The sequence below is a fragment of the Cheilinus undulatus genome, linkage group 14, assembly GCF_018320785.1.
Source record: "Cheilinus undulatus linkage group 14, ASM1832078v1, whole genome shotgun sequence".
Taxonomy (NCBI): domain Eukaryota; kingdom Metazoa; phylum Chordata; class Actinopteri; order Labriformes; family Labridae; genus Cheilinus; species Cheilinus undulatus.
In genome coordinates, this window is record NC_054878.1 from 26,885,858 (window position 1) to 26,909,085 (window position 23,228).

The 23,228-nt window shown below is 39.6% G+C and overlaps 1 protein-coding gene across 1 annotated transcript; it reads left to right on the forward strand.

The window, feature by feature from the left end:
- The first annotated feature begins 222 nt into the window (after positions 1-222).
- parp1 (poly (ADP-ribose) polymerase 1) lies at positions 223-22,330 on the forward strand. The gene is made up of 23 exons (XM_041806176.1): positions 223-440; positions 6,486-6,645; positions 7,121-7,236; positions 7,992-8,206; positions 11,984-12,074; positions 12,175-12,291; positions 13,998-14,174; positions 14,359-14,521; positions 14,631-14,771; positions 14,858-15,097; positions 15,212-15,277; positions 15,371-15,503; positions 15,663-15,858; positions 15,950-16,078; positions 16,629-16,712; positions 17,360-17,482; positions 17,565-17,693; positions 17,799-17,897; positions 18,000-18,152; positions 18,302-18,429; positions 18,542-18,603; positions 18,829-18,943; positions 21,564-22,330. Exons 1-23 carry the CDS (start codon positions 318-320, stop codon positions 21,643-21,645), a joined length of 3,042 nt encoding a protein of 1,013 aa, XP_041662110.1. The 5' UTR covers positions 223-317; the 3' UTR covers positions 21,646-22,330.
- Positions 22,331-23,228: the final 898 nt, after the last annotated feature.

Here is a 23,228-nt window from a genome sequence, read left to right on the forward strand (position 1 = left end):
AATATGAGCATTTGAACGTAAATCTTAAGTTCTATTCAAACCCTCTTTGATGTATGATGTTTAAACGTCAGCCTTTCGTCGTTGTTAACGCTTATCTTAAAATCTGAAGTGCATTCTGTCTTATGTTGTGTTAGATTTAGTATCTGGAAAAAGTGACAGAGTGAGTGCTCTTAATTTGTATAACCCCTCTTCGTTGCCGTGCAGGCACGCGGGCATCGGCTCTCTCTGCTTACGCGCAGTGATTGTTGTGGCTCCTCTTCGGGAAGAAAGTTCGTCTCACAGTCAATTCATTTTATTTCGCAAGAGAGTTAAGAAATATGGCTGACTCTCAAGAGGACAAGCTTTACAGAGCGGAATATGCAAAAAGCGGCCGTGCTTCGTGCAAGAAATGTAAAGAAAATATCGCTAAAGACTCGCTGAGGATGGCCATCATGGTGCAGGTAACACAGCGGCGTCATAAGAAACCTGCTGCTAGCTAGCTTAAAACCCCGGAGCTATCTTTGTCTTATATGTAAGAGGTTCTATTCTCGAAATAAAGTCAGTATTTATCGGGTTTTGGTAGAATTTAATGTTGTTTTTAAAGTGGTTCCACTCGTGTCACGCTAGGCCCTCGTTTGCATTTAAATGGCTGACATTGTCTTCTTCACAAAGACCCGTTTTCTCTCACTTTGCATCTTTATATATTCCTCTAAGTTAGTCGCATTGATGCATTTTGTATCCTGAACGTGCAGCTCTCTTTCCAGAGCCTATTTTTGCATCCCTTTGAAAAGATAAATAAGTACTGCTTGTGTAATGAGCTCTCCATCCCAGTGTAAAGTCTGGTCTGCTGCCCAGTAGAGAATGAATTAACTAATAGGCTAAACCCTCAGTCAGCCTTTTTCTCGGTCGTGGCCTTTTAGCTGCCCCACATTTTCGGCTTCATTCCTCCCTAAAAGCCTGTGAAAACCGAGCCAGTCTGGTGTAAAAAAAAAAAACAATTATGGGTTTATTTATCATAGTGTATCAACGACTAGTATCAACGACTGGGTATGTTAAATTAATACGTTTAATTGTCCTGTATGGATAAACTGAATTTGTAACCAAGACTAAACGGGTCATATTAATCACAAACAGTGTCGTGTCACGCCCATGCAAGTGCCCATCCCACATGGACTTTAAAAATAGCACTAGCAGGCCAAAGGAACAATAAGGGAAACAGCCAAAATAACCAAATACGTACAAAATAAAAATGTAAAAATGTATTCTAAGTTTCAACGTGGAGTAGGGCCACTTAAGTTACTTGCTTAAAATATAAAGCTCATCCCTTAAATCTGAAAGCTGTTAGATTTGTAGCACATTGCAACAATATCGATTATACACCTTAAAATCTTGGAAATAGTCATCAGTATCTGTAAAACTGGATTTTTTTGAGAACCTACCTGTTTTATATTAAGTTATTGAGATCTTAAATGTTACTTTGATCACATACTTTGTTTCCCTTTTTATTAAATCTGTCTCAAACGTGGCTCTAGCTTGATGTTTTGTTTTCCTGTTCATATAAAACAAATGTACCGTTACCATATATTATCTCGTAAGTTCAGGACAAAACTGTCAAATTTTTTAATGCTTCTTAGGGCTGAACTATTTGGGAAAATAATCTAATTGCGTTTTTTTCCCCCTGATATTTCAACAGCGATTTGATATGGGATTAGTTTTTAAAGTTCCTCATCTTGTGTATTTCTCAGCAGACGAGCAATAAATTATTCTCTGTTATAACAGACACAAAATTTAGTAGATTGCACGAAGGCTGAACAATGAAAAAAATAGATCTAATTGGGATTATTTTGCAAAATCCTTTATGCATTGTTCTGTTAAAGAAAATAATGATTTCATGCCTTTCTTATTTTTAATAGGATAGAAAATATAAAGTTACAAGAAAAAGTATGTGAAGCCTTTGGGATTTCTTGGATTTCTGCATAAATTGGTCATAAAATGTGTTCTGATCTTCATCTAAGTCACAACGATAAGATAAGATAAGATAAAATATTCCCTTATTAGTCCCCCAGGGGGAAATTTCAATTTACAGCAGCAAAAAGCGTCTTAGACAAAGCAGGCCATTGGCGACAGAAACACAATAGAAAATAGAGTACAAATAAAAGTAGTATTGCAAGAGCACTAATAAGTCCAAAAGTATGGAATGTAAGAACTTCAACTTAAATATTATAAATAGTATTTACAGTTATGTACAGGTTGGATATATTACAGATTGGGTGCGGTGGAGATATTAGTATGTACACCTATATACACATATATTTATACATGTGTGTATATATATATATATATATATATATATATATATATATATATATATATACACACACAAACAAACGTGTACAGATTATACATATAATTTAGTTATTGCACAGATTATTTTGAGCAGTTTCTGTTGTGGAGTCTAACAGCTGCAGGAAGGAAAGACCTGCGGTACCTCTCCTTCACACACTTCGGATGTAGCATCCTGTCACTAATGGAGCTTCTTAGTGCAGTGAGTGTGTGTTGGAGGGTGTGGGAGTCTTTGTCCATCATGGAGGACAGCTTGGCTGTCATCCTCCTCTCCCCCACCTCCTCCACAGGCTCCAGAGGGCATCCCATGACAGAGCTGGCCTTCTTTATAAGTTTGTCCAGCCTCTTCCTGTCAGCGGCTGAGATACTGCTCCCCCAGCAGACCACACCGTAGAAGATGACCGAGGCTACAGCAGAGTCATAGAAGGTCTTCAGGAGTGCCCCCTGCACCCCAAAAGACCTCAGCCTCCTGAGCAGATAGTCTGCTCTGACCTTTTTTGTAAAGTGCAGTGGTGTTATCAGACCAGTCCAGTTTATGGTTCAGATGAACACCCAGGTACTTGTAAGATGTCACCATCTCAATGTCCCTTCCCTGGATGTTCACTGGGGATGGGGGGAAGTGGGAGCGCTGACGAAAGTCCACAACCAGCTCCTTGGTCTTACCAGCATTGATCTGGAGGTGGTTCTGCTGGCACCAGTCCACAAAGTCCTGGATGAGACCCCTGTACAACCGGTCGTCCCCATCTGTGATGAGGCTGACGATGGCAGAGTCATCAGAGAACTTCTGCAGGTGGCAGGTGGGTGACAGGTGGGAAAAGTCAGCAGTGTAGAGGGTGAAGAGGAATGGCGCCAGCACCCTTCCCTGGGGGGCCCCTACATTGCAGAGGACGGTCTCTGACACACAGTCCCGGATCCTCACATAATGTGGGCGGTTGGTGAGGTAGTCCACAATCCAGCATGTGAGGTGTAGGTCCACTCCAGACAGCTCCAGCTTGTCCCTCAGGATGTCTGGCCTGATGTTGTTGAAAGCACTGCTGAGGTCCAGGAAGAGGACCTGAACAGAGCTCCCAGGTGACTCCAGGTGAGACGGAGCTCGATGGAAGAGGAAGATGATGGCATCGTCCACTCCGATGCCAGGCTGGTACGCAAACTGCAGCGGGTCCATGGACGAGCTCACCAGTGGGCGCAGGTGGTCAAGGACCAGCCACTCCAGGGCCTTCATGAGGTGGGATGTTAAGGCCCCCGGCCTGTAGCAGCCAGGGTCCTTGGGATGCGGGGTCTTTGGTACCACGCAAGACATCTTCCAGAGGCGTGGCACCCTTCCCAGTTGCAGGCTCAGATTGAACAGATGTCCAATGATCCCACTCAGCTGGTCTGAGCAGGACCTGAGGAGCCTGGAACTGAGGCTGTCTGGTCCTGCAGCCTTCCTGGTCTTTATCCTCCTCAGCTGGTTCCTCACCTGGAGAGGTGTGAGGGACAGGTTGGAGAAGGGGAGCTGTGTGTCCTCGGTTGTCGAAGGGGGGCTGGGAGGAGCACTAGGGGGTGGAGGTGGTGAGCTGAATACTGTAGAGGGGGAGGTGAGGGGGGGACTTGGGCAGAGTGCCGGGAGATCAGAGAAGGGGGGCTGCTGCAGGGCTGACACAGCTGGGGGAGGGGCAGATATCTCCTCAAACCTGCAGAAGTACATATTTAGTTCAATAGAAAAACACAGTCTGCTTACACTAATACAGCACAAAAAAATTACACGTTTTCATGTTTTTATTGAACAAAACATGTAAACATTCGCAGTGCTGGGTGGAAAAAGTATGTGAACCCCTAGGCTAATGACTTCTCCAAGAGCTAATTGGAGCCAGGAGTCAGCCAACCTGGAGTCCAATCAATGTGATGAGATTGCATATGTTGGTTAAAGCTGTCCTGCCCTATAAAAAACACACACCAGTTTTGAGTTTGCTGTTCTCAAGAAGCATTGCCTGATGTGCACCATGCCTGGCACAAGAGAGCTCTCAGAAGACCTACGATCATGAATTGTTGACTTGCATGAAGCTGGAAAGGGTTACAAAAGTATCTCTAAAAGCCTTGATGTTCATGTGTCCACGGTAAGACGGACTATCTACAAATGGAGAAGGTTCAGCAATGTTGCTACTCTCCCTAGCCGTGGTCGTCCTGTAAAGATGACTGCAAGAGAACAGCGCAGAACGCTCAGTGAGGTGAAGAAGAATCCTAGAGTGTCAGCTAAAAACTTACAGAAGTCTCTGGCACATGCTAACATTTGTGTTGACAAATCTACAATAATTAAAACATTAAACAAGAATGGAGTTCATGGGAGGACACCACGGAGGAAGCCACTGCTGTCTAAAGACAACATTGCTGCATGTTTAAAGTTTGCTGAAGAGCACCTGGATGTTCCCCAGCACTACTGGCAAAATATTCTGTGGACAGATGAAACCAAAACTGAGTTATTTGGAAGAAACACACAACGCTATGTGTGGAGATAAAAAGGCACAGCACACCAACATCAAAACCTCATCCTAACTGTGAAATATGGTGGAGGGGCCATCATGGTTTGGGCCTGCTTTGCTGCCTCAGGGCCTGGACAGATTGCTGTCATTGACAGAAAAATGAATTCCCAAGTTTATCAAGACATTTTGCAGGAAAACTTAAGACCATCTGTCCGCCAGCTGAAGCTCAACAGAGGGTGGGTGATGCAACAGGACAATGACCCAAAGCATAAAAGTAAATCAACAACAGAATGGCTTCAACTGAAGAAAATACACCTTCTGGAGTGGCCCAGTCAGAGTCCTGACCTCAACCCGATTGAGATGCTTTGGCAGGACCTCAAGAGAGCGATTCACACCAGACATCCCAAGAATATTGCTGAACTGAAACAGTTTTGTAAAGAGAAATGGTCCAAAATTCCTCCTGACCGTTGTGCAGCTCTGCTTATAAAAATGAACAAAACTTATATTTTGAAACAAATCTCAGGTCAAAGAAAGATCGCACATTCTCAGATTTGAAAATTGCAGTTGGACATATTGGGATTTAATTCAAATTTTGATTAGCCTCATTGCTTCTATTCATCATCACGGTTTTTTGATTATTGACTGTAGAATAGATGACTATACACCAAATTGTTAAAATTAATTTAGGAATGCACAATATCATCGACCTGATAAAGTTTTAGGAAATATTATCTTGAAAAGTGAAATATGGTATCGGCAGGTTAGAAAGTTTCTGCTGATATTTACAACTCTAAAGTGTGTTTTAATATCCTGCATCCCTAATATTGTCATGACTCCAAAATCCTGAATACATCAGCATTAATAGTTTACACTTATCAAAGGGAATCTTTTTTTTTGTGCAAGCTTTTTTTTTTTTTTTTTTTTTTTTTTTTTTACCTTTATTTAACCAGGAGAGAAAAGGCAAGCTAGGCAGCAGCACTGTTGGATTATACAGTTACAGACAAACAAGGAGCAGCCAATACAAATAAAATGTCAATAATCACCTTAATACATTGAAAGAGAAACAGCAAGTATTTGTTAAGATCAACTACAATCAAAACACATCATTCAGAACATCTGCAGCCAGATGTGCCTGCCTCCAACTCAGTCATTGTATTTAAGTTGATTCTTTGGCAAACACTGCACAAAAAGCATTGCAAATATGTTTGATTGTATGTCCCTGTGGTAAATGCAGAGTCATATCTCACTGTTCTGATTGTTTAAAAGCATCACCATGACTGAATACATTTCTATCACTTGTACATTTCATGCCTGTGGCTCAGTAGATAGAGTCGGTCACCTCTTAACTAGAAGATGGGAGGTTTTGTTCCAGTTCTTGTGGTCACACATCAATGTGTCATTGGGGAAGACACTTAACCCCAAAATGCTCTCACTTCAGCGTCTGCAGTGTTTGCGATTTTATGGCTGTGTATGAATGGAGTCAGTTAATACTCTCCATAGCAGCCTTCACCATCAGTGTTTGAATGTGGAGCGAATGTGAAAGCACTTTGAGTTGCCAGATGATTAGAAGATGCTTTACAAGCTCAAGTCCATATACCATTACCATTTTTATTGCCAGATTATAGCAAACACACCATCCAGTTCTCTTTAGTTTGAGTGCAAATGCCACATTTGTTAATTTGTAATCCTCTTCTCTCTCCTCAGTCCCCCATGTTTGATGGGAAGGTCCCCCATTGGCACCACTTCTCCTGCTTCTGGCTGCGAGCTGCAGCTCAGTCCACTGGAGATATAGCCGGCTACTCTGGCCTCCGCTGGGAGGACCAAGAGAAGGTCAAAAAGGCCATTGAGAGCGGAGGAGCAACAGGTCAGTATAAGATTTTAGATAATTCACTTCAGAATGAAAGGATTATTAAAACACGGTATGTACACACACAATATGTGCACACTTTAATGAAAATGGGTTAATTTCCTTTTTATTGTTTCTGATAGCATTAATTAAGCAGATAAGACATATTGCCTGCAGCAGTTTATCTTAGACATAATGGGACTATGTACTTCTATTCAGTGACCAAGCAAACATTTCCCCATCTGACATGTAGACGGATATAGAAAGCAAATATGAAGTGCTTATATAATGTTACTTTTATCACTGGAAAGACAAACATGCATTTATAGAATTTAAATAAAACATCTCTTTACAGAGTGTAACCCATTAGCTTGAGATAGATTTGTATTATTATGATCACACATGGTTTTGTAAAATATTTTTTCTTTTTCACAAACATACACACAGTCTTTTGCACGTTTTGTTCAAGTAAATATTTTTTAAACTGCCGTAGGAAAAGCGGACACCAAGGGTGGAGCTAAAGGAGCGAAGACGCTGAATGACTTTGCGGTTGAATATGCAAAGTCAAACCGCAGCACGTGCAAAGGTTGTGAGCAGAAAATAGAAAAGGTAAGAGGCAGGTTTTTCCATACTTAGTTTTATTATTTTACAAGATGCAAGATCAACAACAGCAGTAACATGGTCAGCCATTCAAAAATGTTGAGTTCACAATATAGATTATGAAGGAATTTTTACTCATAATTTCAGCCCATCTTTTAATGTTCAAGTCATTTCTCAGTCTCAGTAAGAATGTCAATCTGTCCATCTCATACATTTCTTTCAAAATTTCATCCCTGTTATATGTTCAGGGAAGATCTATCTTTAACCGTTTATAGGTGATGGCCTTTTTGGCTGCTACTGTAAATATTTTCAACAGGTATCCTTCACATCCCGTTACTTCTATTGGCAGATCACCTAAATCAAGTGATGTGAAAGTCAAAGGGAACAACTTTCCAAGAATCTGTTGCATGATTGTTCAGATATTTTAAGGGTTGTATCTTTGGCCAGCTCCAGAAAATATGAAGCCGATTTGTGTCATCACACCCACAATCCCTTCAACATTTACATGTCGAAAGATCTTTGATATTTCTGTCATTTAGGAGTTATAAAAAACTAACATGATTCTTCCAACAAAACTCATGCCAGTACATAGAAAAATAGGGTAACTATACAGTAGTTTCTTAGATTTAATTCCTTCTCCCATCTTATTTTGATATAATTTGAGGTGTTTTTTTCATCCTTTGTGAACCTTTGGCAATGTTTGGAAATTATAAAATGTAAGATACTTTTTTCAAATTGTCTTTGACGTATATTATAAATTCCAGGATCAGATCCGTGTTTCAAAGAAAACAGTGGACCCCGAGAAGCCTCAGCTGGGTCTGATCGACCGCTGGTACCACACGGCCTGTTTTGTGAGCCGTCGAGAAGAGCTCGTTTTCAAACCTGAATACAGCGCCGCCCAGCTGAAGGGCTTCAGCGCTCTACGGGCTGAAGACAAGGAGGAGCTGAAGAAAAGACTCCCTGTTGTTAAAACTGAAGGGTAAGAGGAGGAAGAGGAGATGATTTTCATTTTTACTAGGGCTGTCAGCATCACTAGAGATTAAGATCCATAATTAGTGCAATAATATTTTTAATAGCTCATTTCACTTTTTATATTTCAATCTACAACAAATTCCTTTTTCCATGATGTCATAACTTCCACCCAAATCCACCCAAAGTTCCTAAGAGCCTTTCAAAATAAAAGCAGCTCTGTATCCACACAGGAAAACAAAAACAGCTTTAAATGAAAAAATAGTGTGAATGTAACATTAAGTCAAGATTAATCCTGATAAACTACATAAATCCTGAGATTAATCATGGTAATCATTAGCAGACCTATCTTTACCTGTTCTGTTTTTATTTGAAGAACTGAATTTTGTATTTGGAGATCCTGGTCAGGTTTGTTGTGCATTTTGAACTCTAGCACCCTCTCCATCATGTCCACTCGTTCCATGTGAAGCCTCTCTGTTGCTCGGCGTCCTGCAGCACAGGAATATGGCCTTGAATGTGTCCCTGAAAGCAGACATGGTGTATGCATACAGGAAGGGGTTGACGGCAGAGTTGGCATGTGACAGGATGATGGCGGTTAGCAGCAACTCAAATGGCACGGTGCAGCTCGGGCAGAGCAACAGGAAGCAGTTGATGACATGAAGTGGGATCCAGCAGACAGTAAAAAGGAAGAGGACCAAGAAAAGAGAAGTCGCCGTCTTCATCTCTCTACGAATCCTCGTCTGTCCTTCTGATCTGCCTCTCTGCTCTGCTGCTATTCTCCTTACCTGCTTCTTCACCGTGACAAAAATCTGCGCATAGATTAGAAACATGATCACTAAAGGTGTCAGCACACAGGCAAAAAAGTTGAAATAAACCATGTAGGTCATGTCAACCACCAAGACGAAGAAACAGTACCCTGAATCAGGCGGCATCTTGTGCCAGCCCATCAGAGGAACGAGCCCAATGAGAAACGCCAGCATCCACGTGGTGAGGATCACCAGCACGGCATTGCGACGTGTCATCAGGGCTCTGTAGCGGAAAGGCATGAAGATGGCAACATAACGCTCCACAGCCACCGCCAGCAGGCTGAAGATAGAGCTCTGGGTGAACATGATCAAAACGCTCAGCATGAGCAGACAAAGGTAGAGATTGTGACGCGGTAAACCTACATCAGTCAGGATGGCACAGGGGATGGCGATGGCACCCACGCAGATGTCTGCAACAGCAAGGGAGACCAGGAAGTAGTTGGTGACGGTGCGTAGCTTGTGATTCAGGCCCACGGCAGCACAGACGAGAAGGTTTCCAGTCGTGGAGAGGAAGGCGATGACAAGCTCGGCCGCCATGTAGGCAACGTTTGGGGAGATGAGTACATCAGCGGACGAAGGTGGAGGAGAGGATGACAAGGAGTTCTGGAGAGAGGAAGATGAATGGTTGGAGTTTCTAGAGTCATGGAGAGTGTAGAAAAGGAGCAGTGCAGTGGTTTCTTCCATGGTCAACCTAAAGTGAGAAACAAGGACAAATTATGAGTTATTTTATAGCCGTAGTATGCAACATTTTAAAGTCCAGTACAACAATGATCAACTACAGACTATGAAAATGTTTGGTGGAGGGAGAAAAGTGGAAGCCTCTCCAGGTTTGTTGTTCTTACCTGTATGTTCACACAGATGAAACCTCACTTCCTTCAGCTTGTTTATGTTTCAGTCAGAGGTTCAAACCTGTTTCATTATTTTCTGGATGAGCTCTTTGCTTTCTAACCATTAGCCCTGTCTTGAAATAGAAGATGAGAGACGCTTTGTCTACTCGTTGATGCTAGTAGAGTTAATAAAGAGTCTTCAAAAAAGTATGACTGAAGAAGAACCAACAGACAGACCAAAGAAAATATTATCATTTTCCTAAAATAACAAATCAGTAACAACTGAATCAACTTTGAGGTGTTCATCATCACTTTAAAACAATTACAAAATCTTGTTTTCAGATGAAGTCTGAAAAGAATAGTCTTAAAAAAAGTCTTTTTTTTTTTTTTAATCTTATTTTCCCCGTGAGTGGCCTTAAATTTTAGAAGGCACCTTGACCAGGACATGCTATTTTCCAATCACGTTTGTCTACCTACATTTATTTTATTTATTTATTTATTTCATTTTATTTAGCCAGGAAAACCTCATTGAGATCAATAATCTCATTTTCAAGAGTGTCCTTGACAAGAAGGGCAGCAACACAATTTGATATTAATCGTTCAATTTCGAGTATGTGCTTGTTGTGTGTGTTGATAAATATCCATATGCCATAAATTGATAGAAAAGCGAAACAATAGGTGCCAAAAATCATCAAATTATGGTGTTCACGACCCAAAATCCCGTCTTTCATTTTTGACTGTTTTCGACACTAAATATGGTATTAACTTGCATGAGCTCAGGTCTTAAAAAAAGTTTAAAAACTTAAAATTTGATTGTTAAAAGTGTGTGTAGGAACCTTGCGAGGGAATAGGGAGGATTTGTTTTTGTCTGCCTTGGAAGTCATATACTACAGTAAACCTTTCATGCGACTGTCAGAAGCTTTTGGTGGTGTTGATTTGGCATCCATGCGCCTGTGAGCAAAGTGCTACCTTCTGTGTTTGCTGTTTTTGTCCTTTTAATGTGTAAAATGTGTTGTTTTCTACCAAAAAAATAACCCTGCCCCTTTAAAAGTCAAACATATCTTCAACTGTGATCATTAGCAGCCTGAGGACTCCCCTGTGGTGGTATTTACAAGCATTAACATGTATTTTTATGATGTTATCATTTTTATCAAAGATTCTCTTGTTTGCCTTTTTAGGCCACGTATCAATATTAATGTGAGTCAGTTTCATATCCAGCTTAAAACTCCAGAGGAGCTGAAAGTATTTCTCTTTGGTGAAACAAAATGCAAGAAATCCCATAATTAACTCACCAGTTTGCAGCAGGAGGTTCTTTTAGAGGTTGTTCCTCATGAAATTAGGAACTGCTTCATCATCAGCCATCCTAATTCTGTACGGCTAAGCCTCACATCAGAAATCACAAGTGCTGTTTTGTTCAGGGAAACATTGGTGGACCCTGTTTTATTGAACTCCCTTCTGCCCTCGTGATGTCATGTTCTGTCTGATGTTTGTTGTTTTCGCACTTTGAAAGATCAGACATACACTGATGGTCATTAGCTGATAGGTTTGTGAGTTTCATTTAGAGGCTAATTAATATTTCCTGTCAGAGCAGAGGGAAATCAGTGATATCAGCATTGACCCCTGGGACTATTCAGACTTGTACCTGCATGTGCCCATGTCCCAATTAACTAATGGGACGCCAATAAATGACTTCAGTGAATAAAGGTGTCACATTTGTGTGGCCTAATCTTGACTGTTATCCCTCTTGGCCTCATTTGGACGTTTTATTTTCCTGCTTGCTTTTTCATTCTGAACTTTTTTAGTAAACAACAAAAGCTGTAAGAACTTTGAAGTAAAAACAACAATTTAATTTTTTAAAACTTTTATTGTCACTCTGTCTTAATTGACAGACAATGCCAGACCTTTGAACAGTGCTTTTGTTTTTAAATTGTTATTGTGATTCCTACTGCTGCACTTTAAAATGTGATCTACCTCTAATTCTTATTTGTTTGTTCTAACATATTGTTTATTATTTGTCTCTTGAATATGTATTATTTATTATGACATGTGCTGCTGACCTCCTGGCCAGGTCACCCTTGTAAAAGAGATCTCGATCTCAATGAGTTTTTATCTGGTTAAATAAAGGTTAAGTAAAGAAATAAATTGTTTTTACAGGAAGCGTAAAGGTGATGAAATGGATGGAGTGTCAAAGAAACAGAAGAAGGAAGAAGATGATGAGAAGAAGAAGCTGGAGGAGCAGTTAAAGGTTCTGTTGACATGTTTTACTATTTTTGATTTAAACTTGATATTATGTTAGGAAAAAAGAGAATTTTAACAAATCATCTTGTTTTTTTATTTGTCTGCAGAATCAAAGCCAGCTCATCTGGGGCATAAAAGACAAACTGAAGAAGTTTTGCTCAATTAACGATATGAAGGAGCTGCTGATTGCAAACAGCCAGGACGTTCCCTCTGGAGAGTCTAACGTAAGAGAGCATCACTTTCTTTACCCCCTAAAAAAAACAGACAGACATACAAACCCACTATTTATTTACTTATGGATGCAATACAGTGCTATTTTGCAATATGACAAAGAAAGTGATACCATGAATGAAATCTATGTATATTTTTCAATCTGTTTTTTTTATTGATAGATGGATTAAGCAGTTTTTTCATACTTGGGCTTTTACTGTATGCTTACTGACATAGCAGTATGAAATTTACATGTGCGATTAAGTGTTAGAGCATGTTTTGTGTTTCAACATCATCACAGTTTGTTTTCTTTGTAATTCCATTTAACATAGCATCACTTATACACACCAGCCCCTTCTGAGCATTTATAAATTAGAGTCATATGCTGTAAAATCTTGAGTATAAGTCACTTCTAATACCTATGGTTTTAATCTATAAAATCAGCTACCACCTGTATGCTGTTGCAATCAATATACCAGGAAAAGGTGCTGAGATTCACCATCATGTCCGAATCACTAATGCCAGCTCATGGTGACTTGCAAGAGTCTGCTTCACAGCTCAAAACGTGCTGAGATACAGAATGAGGCAGCCCAGGCTGATGGGGGTTAGCGCCATATTTTATCATGTTTTCTCCCTCATTAGGTCATAATCACACATTTTAAAAAACAGTAAGATACTGCTAAGTAGATGAGTCTTGTGGAGCTCTGTATTGGTTGATAAGGCTCCTCAATTAAAGATGTCGAATGCCAGTGGAGGTGAGCAGAACGACTCAGAGACTGTCATTTTAACAACAATCACTGCAGACTGAGAGCTCAGTCGCCGTATTATAGCTAGCATAGGTGCAAACTCTTGAATGGCAAAACAGCTTGTATTGAAAGAGCTGCACACATACTGCATGTTGTGGACTTGATAGAAACTGTCACACAGGAAGACAGGTTAAACCTTTTTTTTTATCTCTGTGAAGCCCAAAAACAGACTAAACACTGGTGTGACCTATAATCCAGATTATACTGTAGTCAGTAAAAGGTTATTTAGAAAAATGTCCTCTTTTTAGTTGAGCGAAGAGGGCAAGACATTATTTCTGTAGTACTATTCATGCACAGACCAATTCAAAGTGTGTAACAAAGTTATGAATGTAATGTTTATTGAATAAAGAGCAATATAAAAGGCATCAAAATGTAATAGTTTTAAAAATTTAAGAAAATGACATTCAGCAAAGATACAAATGTTCAAAAACTACATTAAATATTGTCACATACAATCAGACGTAACTTTCTGACTGACCTAGATTCACCATCCCCTCTTGCCTAATTAAATAGATTCTGATTAGCAATCCATCCCAAAATGTCTTCCTGAGGATTTAGGCTCACAGTTTGCTCTGTCTGTATTAGGCACAGCCCTAAGCTGCCCTTAAAACTCCCCTGCAAGAGGCTACACAGAGGCCTTAAAAATGCAGTTATTAATGCATTTTAAACCATTGTTTGTGTGAAGTCATAAGAGGATAAGGGGAGGGGGGTTGCAAAATAAAAGGTAAAAGGGGAAAAAAAGAGTTTTGAGACTGATGGTTTGATGCTGGAGACATTTTAGTTTCCCAAGCTTTTTTCCAATAGAAGGGTGGATTTTTGAAGTTAAGGATTTATGTGTGCCCCTTTTACTTCAAATTTAACCATAAACACCTGCACCTATAACCATTATAAAGCATGTTTTATTAAACTGACAGGTGGTGGACTGTCTGGCAGACGGCATGGCTTTCGGTGCTCTTGAACCCTGTAAGGAGTGCCAGGGCCAGCTGGTGTTCAAGGGTGATGCTTATTACTGCACAGGTGACATCTCAGCATGGACAAAGTGTGTTTTCAAAACACCCACACCTTTACGTAGAGACTGGGTCATCCCCAAGGTAGGTCACCTCATTTCACAACTCCTACTTGGTTCTGTTTTTACTATAAATGTCTGTGCTGACCACCTGTAAGCAGATCATTGCACAGAGCTGAAATACATGTACAGTATGTTGTGGCTGAAGTAAGATGGAAAAATGCTGCATATTTTTTTTTAACTTACTGTCAAAACTATTATTATTTCAGGAATTCCATGAGCTTCCTTTCCTGAAAAAGTTCAAGTTCAAGCGTCAAGACAGAGTTTACCCAAAAGAGGCTCCCAAAAAAACCCTCACTGCCGTCAAAGCTGAACCCCTGGCGAGTGCATCCCGTGCCCCGATGGAGCGACTGCCAGAGGGAGCACCTGCAGGTCAGTGAGGGAGACTGAGAATGTCTTATTCTTTGGTTACATATATAAATAAGATTATTTTAAGGCAGCTTGTGAAGTAAAACTACAATGTGTGTTTTCTCTCCTGTAGACAAACCTCTGACTGGTATGAAACTTTTGGTTGTTGGAAAGCTGTCAAAGAACAAAGATGATCTAAAGGTAGTTATAGAGGAGATGGGAGGAAAAATTACTGGCACAGCCTCTAAGGCGGCTCTCTGCCTCAGCACCAAGAGTAAGTCACTTGTTAAATCCCTCCAATTCTATCCTGAAGCTTTAAAAGTCTGAATGTTTCTCTTCATGACATGTATTTTTCCACAGAGGAGGTGGAGAAGATGAGTAAGAAAATGGAGGAAGCACGAGATGCTGGTGTGCGGGTGGTTTCTGAGGACTTCCTCACAGACATCAAGTCGTCCGGTAAAGCCCTCCAGGAGCTTGTTTCCCTGCATGCCATCTCACCCTGGGGTGCAGAGGTGAAAGTGGAGGCTCCAGCTCCGTCTACAGCCACCAAGTCTGGCACGGTAGCTGCAAAGAGCACAGGCAGAGTGAAGGAGGAGGACGGTAAAGGATTATTGCAGCATTTATTTATATTTTTTCTGCATAGAATTGCATTAAAGCATGAATAATTGTGCTCTATGTGAACATTTCTTCAGTTTTGCATCTGCATTGTTACAGGTGGAAGTAAAAGCAAAACAATGAAACTGACAGTCAAAGGGGGAGCTGCTGTGGATCCAGATTCAGGTAGTCATGTGTACCCTACTGGAAGAAACAATTGCCCTGTTCGTCATCTTTAATGTTTGTTCAGAGCTTGATTCTTGTCTTTGATTTCTTTAGGTCTGGAAAACAGCGCTCATGTGCTGGAGCAGAGTGGGAAGATGTACAGTGCTACACTGGGTCTTGTGGATATTGTCAGAGGGACAAACTCCTACTATAAGCTGCAGCTGTTAGAGGATGATGTTCAGAAACGGTTAGTTTTCCTTAAAGCTATTTTGGGTAAAATCATTTCTCAGTTACGCTTGAACCATAAATCCATAAAGTCAGACAGATTGGACTTTTAGATTGTTGGTTGCAAAGGAGAGTGACTTCACTGCATCATTTCTTGCACTTCCTGACTTTGTTTGTGCAGGTATTGGGTGTTCAGGTCATGGGGCAGAGTTGGCACCACGATTGGAGGCAACAAGCTGGACAAGTTTCACGACAAGAACTCTGCTCTGGACAACTTCCTGAGTGTCTACAAAGAGAAGACGGGCAATGAGTGGGGCTCCTCAAACTTCACCAAGTATCCAAACAAATTCTACCCTCTAGAGATCGACTATGGACAGGTACACATGAGCACTCACAAAGCTAGTGAGGAGATGGAATCGTTTGTTTTTCAATGTCATTGATTTGTTTTTGTCTCACATTTCTTGTCAGGATGAAGAAGCCGTGAAGAGACTGACAGCCACTGCTGGCACCAAATCTAAACTGGCCAAACCTGTTCAAGAGCTGATTAAAACCATCTTTGATGTAGAAAGCATGAAGAAGGCCATGGTGGAATTTGAGGTCAGGCATAGTTTTGTACGGCTTAATTAGTCATCTTTTTAAATGTCACCTTTTCACAGTTTTGGCCAGAAGTTTCTGGGCAAAAGAGACACAGCTGCTTTAAGTTATATCAAACCCTTGCACATGCATTTCTCTAAAACTAAAACTCTCAGTCTTCTCTTCTTTAAAATAGTCCTACATCAAGCATTGACACTGTAAATTCCATCTATTAGCACATTAATGTTAGATAAGATTTGTGAGATATAATACTATTATCTATTCTATTCCTCCATCATAATATTGTTTTGATTGGCATTTGCTCTTGGAGTTTGTGCTTTATTATGACTTTTACTTGAGTCAAATGTTCAAAGGGAAAACAAGGTCCAAGCACCCTGGGCTTAGTGACATCCACAGATGTTCTACTCGCTTGTTCATGATAATTGGTTGAGTCAGACCTTTCATTGTGGCTTTTTTTTTTCATTTGACATCACAATAGTAGTGATCCAACACAAAATGTTCAGCTTGTCACATGTTTGTCTCTCATGTTTTCTCCTCCTCCTCCTGTTCTCAGATTGACCTTCAGAAGATGCCGCTTGGAAAGTTGAGTAAGAGGCAGATCCAGAGTGCCTACTCACTCCTAACTGAAGTACAGCAGGTCAGTCACTCACAACCACTTCAGTTAACCTTTCTGTCAGGCTACCTCTTCGAATGACTCTTCATCCTTTTCTACTATATGGTACCAGCTTGACTCGTTGCAACTGTGTTTTTTTGGGACTCTGCATTAAGGAGTGTACCTGGTACTCTGTTTCGTATCTCCCCTGGCAATGTTATAAGTGAGCTGAACTGGTACTAAAATATGACGTCAAGACCCTGCAGACTACTGAGTGGTCATCACTAGAAACATCATGAGAGGGACGTCCAATGTAGAAATCCGACCCCTCTTGTTGTCAGCTTTTTACAGCTGTATAACTTACCAAACTCCTGAACTTTTCAGTAGTATTTTGTCTTGCTGCCTGCCACTATCTGGAGCAGAACATTTCTTATTGCTGTTAGAAAAATCCACAAACCAAAAACTAGGTACATAACTTCCTCGATGGCCTGGAAAACAAAGTGCCTGTTAGCAAACAGCAGAGTTGGGCTGCTACCTTGTGTGGAATAGAACCCTAATTTGCATTTCAGAATGAAATTATCGTCCCCCGTTCTCTTGTTCAGTTTAGACTCATGTGACATCTGTAGAAGATATTCATCTAACCTTCCCATCATTTTCCCTCATAACTGTGTGTATATTATTTTCAATCACAGGCTGTATCAGATTGTTTGCCTGAGGCCCAGATCCTGGATCTCTCCAACCGCTTCTACACCCTCATACCTCACGACTTTGGTATGAAGAAACCTCCACTGCTCAACAACCTGGACTACATTCAGGTAAGGAGACCAGTAGGATTTAACATTATGTTCTTTTGTTCTATATGTAGACCTAATAACATCCACTTGCATCTCTGTTCAGGCTAAAGTTCAGATGTTGGACAACCTGTTGGATATTGAAGTGGCTTACAGCCTGCTGAGAGGAGGGGCCCAGGACAACGAGAACGATCCCATCGACATCAACTACGAGAAACTCAAAACTAAGATTGAAGTGAGGAGCCTTAATCTGTGTTTGCATATCAATAGATGATGTCTAGAATGACTAATTTTCCTCTTTTTGGTCTAAAATGTATTGTGTTTTTATTTCTAATTACAGGTTGTTGATAAGACTACAAGTGAGGCTGAGATCATTATGCAATATGTTAAGAACACCCACGCTGCTACACACAACACTTACACACTGGAAGTGCAAGAAGTAAGTTGTTCTTTGTGAGTCTTTTTTTTATACCAGCTCTTTTTTGTGCTTCTATTTGTTAGCATGAATAACCATCTCACGGTTGATTTTCCCATTCCTCAGATCTTTAAAATTGTCAGAGAGGGAGAGCATCAGCGTTACCGTCCCTTCGAGGAGCTACACAATCGTCAGCTGCTGTGGCACGGTTCTCGCACCACCAACTACGCTGGTATCTTGTCTCAGGGTCTCCGCATTGCCCCTCCAGAGGCCCCAGTGGTGAGTTTTGTTGTTTTCGGAGTTCAACTTAGTTGCAACTCTAATATCATTTTGCAACAATAACAGACTTAGAATATGTTCTGTAATATTTGTAGTTAATTGATCTCCTCATAGCGCGTCTGTATCATGTTTTGTTTCTTTTCCTTTAGACTGGTTACATGTTTGGTAAAGGTGTGTACTTTGCCGACATGGTGTCTAAGAGTGCAAACTACTGTCACACATCACAGTCAGACCCTGTCGGTCTCATACTGCTGGCTGAAGTTGCTCTCGGTAACATGTAAGTATAGGACTTTGTTTTTGAAAACTAAACATTATACATCATCCTTTTCATGTGCTTTAGCATCATATTATGATCATGTATATAATAACTTTTCTTGCATTTTTATCAGGCATGAATTGAAAAAAGCTTCCCACATTACAAAATTACCCAAGGGCAAGCACAGTGTTAAAGGTGAGAAAAAAATCTCTTATTTGGATTGTTTTACTGAGAAAATTTTAATCAATTTAATTGTTTTTATTTCAACATATTATTGTTGTGTTTTGGTTCTTTACTGTATTACAACCAAATTAAATCTGGTCATGAGGCCTTAAATATAACTTTGGGAAACTCAAGATATAGAAAATGTCAGTGTTCTGCCTCAGTCTTCTGTAAATTAACTTTATTTTTGTCTTGCAGGTTTGGGTAGAACCGCTCCTGATCCCAGCGCCACAGTCACTTTAGGTGGTGTGCAAGTGCCCCTGGGAAAAGGGACCCATACTAACATTGATGACACTAGTCTGCTGTACAACGAGTATCCTTTTATACTTACCACCTTGTTCATGACTTTTATATATTTTCCAAATGACCCAACAGTTGTGCTTTGTTGTCTTGACAATGAAAAACTAACTTTGCTTTTATTTGTTATGCAAAGTTCATACAACATAAATTTAGCCTGACTTTAGATCAACATCACAGCCCCAAGTCATAAAATCTTGCATAGCTGTTATTAAATTAGGACGTGTTTCTGAGGATAGCTCATTTTTCTTGTATGAGAAGTTCTTATGTAATTTCCTGATCAGTGTGTAGATCACTCTGGGGCATCAACAGTGTATCACACAGTAAGCTCACACTCACATAAAAATACATCACTGACACAGACTGTAGGTCAGGGCTGCTCACTGGGCCCCTAAAAAACCCAGAGAATGGTTTCTGGTGTTGGAATTATTTATTCGTGTTTCTTTTAAACCCCTTTTCAACACATTTTCAGCCAACTTTGGCTACTTCTTAGTGCAGTCTGTTGACACTTATGGCATATTTTTGCAACTTTTCACCAGTTGTACCCTCTGATTTGCTACTTGTAACCCTTTTTTACTGTTTCTCAACCCCCCTTTTCCCCTTTTTTGCAGCTTTGAAGCAAATGTTGATGTTTTTCACTCTTTATTTAAAGTTTTTGCTATTATGTTCCCAAATTTGAACAGTTTTTTTGCCACTGTTTCTTCATTTTACACCCATGTTTGCCACTATTTTGCCACTTTGCATCATTTTTGCCACTTCTTTTAAGCACTTGTAGCCTATGTTGGCCTTTTTTGCCCATGTTTTCCACCTTTTTTGCCACTTTGGGCTTGTTTTTGCCAATCTAGCCACTGTTTTGTCACTTTTAACCCATTTCTGCTGTTGAAACTTTTTTTGCCACTTTTAAGCAAATTTTATTTTGTTTTTTTGGCACGTCTGTCTCTTTTATCCCATTTTGCCATTATTTTGGCAACTTCTAACCCATTTTTGCCTCTTTTGGCCATATTTGCCTCTTCATTTTACCCGATTTAATTTATTTTGCTGCTTTTTGGCCAATTTTACCTCTTTCTTGTCATGGCACATAAAATCTGACATTACTCTGCTAATGGCTGAGTTCAGTTTGCCCATCCACTTTGTAAACATCACCAATAAAAAGGTAATTCTGTTTTAAGAAAAGGGCTTTACAAATTGAATAGGTTATATAGCACTACAGTATGAATAAACGAAATAATTCATTTTTTCTTTGATAAGCATGATTATTATTCAGGTTGAAAATAAAATATGATCGTCACAGCTTAACTTTACAGTGGGCCAGGACTCTCAAGAACTCCATGGGACCTCAGTTTGTCTGGGCCCCAGAAAGCTCTCCCCTTTATCCCCCCATGTGGGCAGCCTTTCTGTTTGTAGCAACATAATGATGACTTTACGACAGGAATAAATGAAGGATGGTTTAAATTGATTTGTATGTTGCTTTGCGTTATACGACAGTGGTATCAAGGTATGATTTCCCCTGATAAATAATCATGTTTTGTTCATCTTTATGTCCGCACAAAGTGAAACTCTGTTAGCAGGGTATCCATGGGGTCTTAAAAAGTCTTAAAACATCTAAAATCCAATAATTTGAATTTAACGCCTTAAAATGTCTAAAATTCTCTTAAAATCTCATAAAATGTCTTGAATACGATCGTGGGTGGAATTGGCCATTAAAGCGGAAATTGCGGAAATTGAATGAATTTGACTGAAATGCTGTGTTTTTTGGAAAGAGGAACGTATATCTGAGAAATATGTCCCCGGGGGAATACTAGCTTAATAATTCATCCTGTAGATACCGTAGTTCCCTTTTGTTGTTTAACGAGCCAACACGTGTCTGGATTAACGTAGCGGTCTGATATTAGGCAGACGGACAGACAGCAAGGATGGAGAGAGATGAGGAGAGAACCGTTACAATCAGGAGTAAAACAATGCAGCATCAAACTGCGTGGACTGTTACAGACTGTGAGAGTTAATACAAGTTTAGGTAACAGGTTTACTTTTAACCATTTAACTTTAATGTGACCTTCTTATTAAGTTACTATCACTGTCTATGATGAGAGAACAGAAGGATTTCTTCATTTGCATTATAAACATCAGTTAGGATGTGATTATACACGTGAATGTGTCTTGAAATGTTAGAAATATCTGACTTTTACACTGGTTATAATTATTTTATATCAGGGTTATCCAAACAACGGCTCCTGGGCCACTGTGGCCCTTATTCAATAAATTTAAGGTTATTTCTATTTGATTAGTGAACATTTGATTCATTTACATAAACAAGACTCTTTTTTCTGGTAAAATTAGTGGAAAGGTGAAAAAACGAAATTCCAAAAAAACATTAAAATGGAAAAAAACGGATTTGGCAAAAAATAAAACAGATTTCATAGGGCCCTACATATACTTTGCAAGTAATTCTGGGCCTCCGATTTTTCCTTCATGTCTTTTTTACTTTTTTGCCAGTATGGATGTGAAATGGGTCTTAAATTGTATTTATTATGGTCTTAAAAAGTCTTAAATTTGGCTTGTTGAAACCTGCAGAGAACCTGTGTTAGTCATACTTACCTAAATGATGATGTAAATATCCTTAACCACTGCTCCTTCAGATACATTGTGTATGATGTAGCACAGATAAACATGAAGTATCTTCTGAAGATCAAGTTTAACTACCAGACTTCCCTGTGGTGAGAGGGGCCATCACCGAGCCTTCTTCCCTGAAAACAAAGACCAGAGTTGCCTCCAAATGCCTGGGCTTCCTTCTCTGCAACAGAAGATGTTTGGCAAAGGAGCAATGCTTTATCACGCTTTACAGAGGTCATTGGAAATCTCTAGTCACTTTATGCTTTTACATCAGGTTAACTAGCTGACAGCCTTTCTTTAGTAACACTTAAGGTGTTTAAATGCCTAGTTCAGAGATGCTCATAAGAAACTGCTCAGTAAAGTGTTTCAAGCATGGTGCATACCACATAGTAAGAGTTTGGTTTAGTAATAAGCATCAGTAAATGTTAGCAGTTTTCTGTCTCACACTGTAACTGTCATTCTTTAATAAACATTTACTCAGCAAGGTATGGCACTGCAAATAAAAGAGTTTGGAGTGTTAAAAACCAGTATTTGAATCAGGCAAGAGGTTTCACAATAAGATAGCAACTAAGATGAGCATTTTGTAGACTGTTGTGAGTTCAAGGATACTGTATAAGTTGACCTGTATATTTGTTATGTTGTTTGTCGCTAAAATTGTCTTACCTTTGAAAACTAAAAAGAAGCAATGTGGTTGTGTTTACACAGGGTATTCTGTGATAGAAAACGACTGCCATGGTTTGTGGTACACTTTTTCTCTGTTTTTCTCGCCTACCTTAAAATAAAACATCTAAAGTTCACAAAATTCTGCTTGAGTTTGTTTTTAATGTGTCATTTAGTGTATAAGGGGTCTTATGTTAGAATAGGATTTGATTTGGATTAAGAAATACATGTAAATTTAAAGACAGACATGATTATGTCCTTTGTAGCCCTCTTGGGTGTGACGAAAGCAGGCAAAGGTTGGTTGATGAAAGGTGCAAAATCAGCAAGAACTGTGGTTCTCAACTGGTGGATCGAGACCCAAAAGTGAGTTGCAAATTTGTGCCTGGAAAAAACATTGTGGCAAAATGTCGTGGATGTACTGAAGCCTTAGGCCAACATGCATCACTATATTTTATTTTCCTCTATTTTGCAGGACAAGGAGCTAATTTGGGTTGTTTCCTTGTGATCTTGATGTATTTATGCTGTTAGCTTGGACAGAAGGATTCTAAAGAAAGTTTTTTTTTTTTCCATGTCTAGATTCCTTAGACCTCAGACAACAACCAACATTTTTGTTTTAATGGCAGAGTAAAAGTAAATATCAGTCTCTTAGTTAAATCATGTTTTGTTTCATCTAAAGATCTAAAGTCCAATCTGCATCGTGTTTATCAATTATATTTTAGTATTTACAAAAGAAATGAAAAATAAAAAATTGGAATTTGGGTCACAATTTAAATTTATAAAGGTGGTGGTGAGTCCTACTGCTGGACTTGTTGAGAACCACTGAGCTAGAATGGTGTTTTAAGCAGGATAGAAGCTCTGACTTGAAGTTGAATATTGTGAGAAAACAAACTCAATTATAAAAAGTGTTGTTTTAGATAATTGAAAATGTGACAGAAGCTTAGGATTAAAAAAATAATCAATGCAGGGCATTTTTCCTTTGCAGTATAAAACGTAAGACTATTACACCTTGGACCAGGGGGGAATTAATTAGA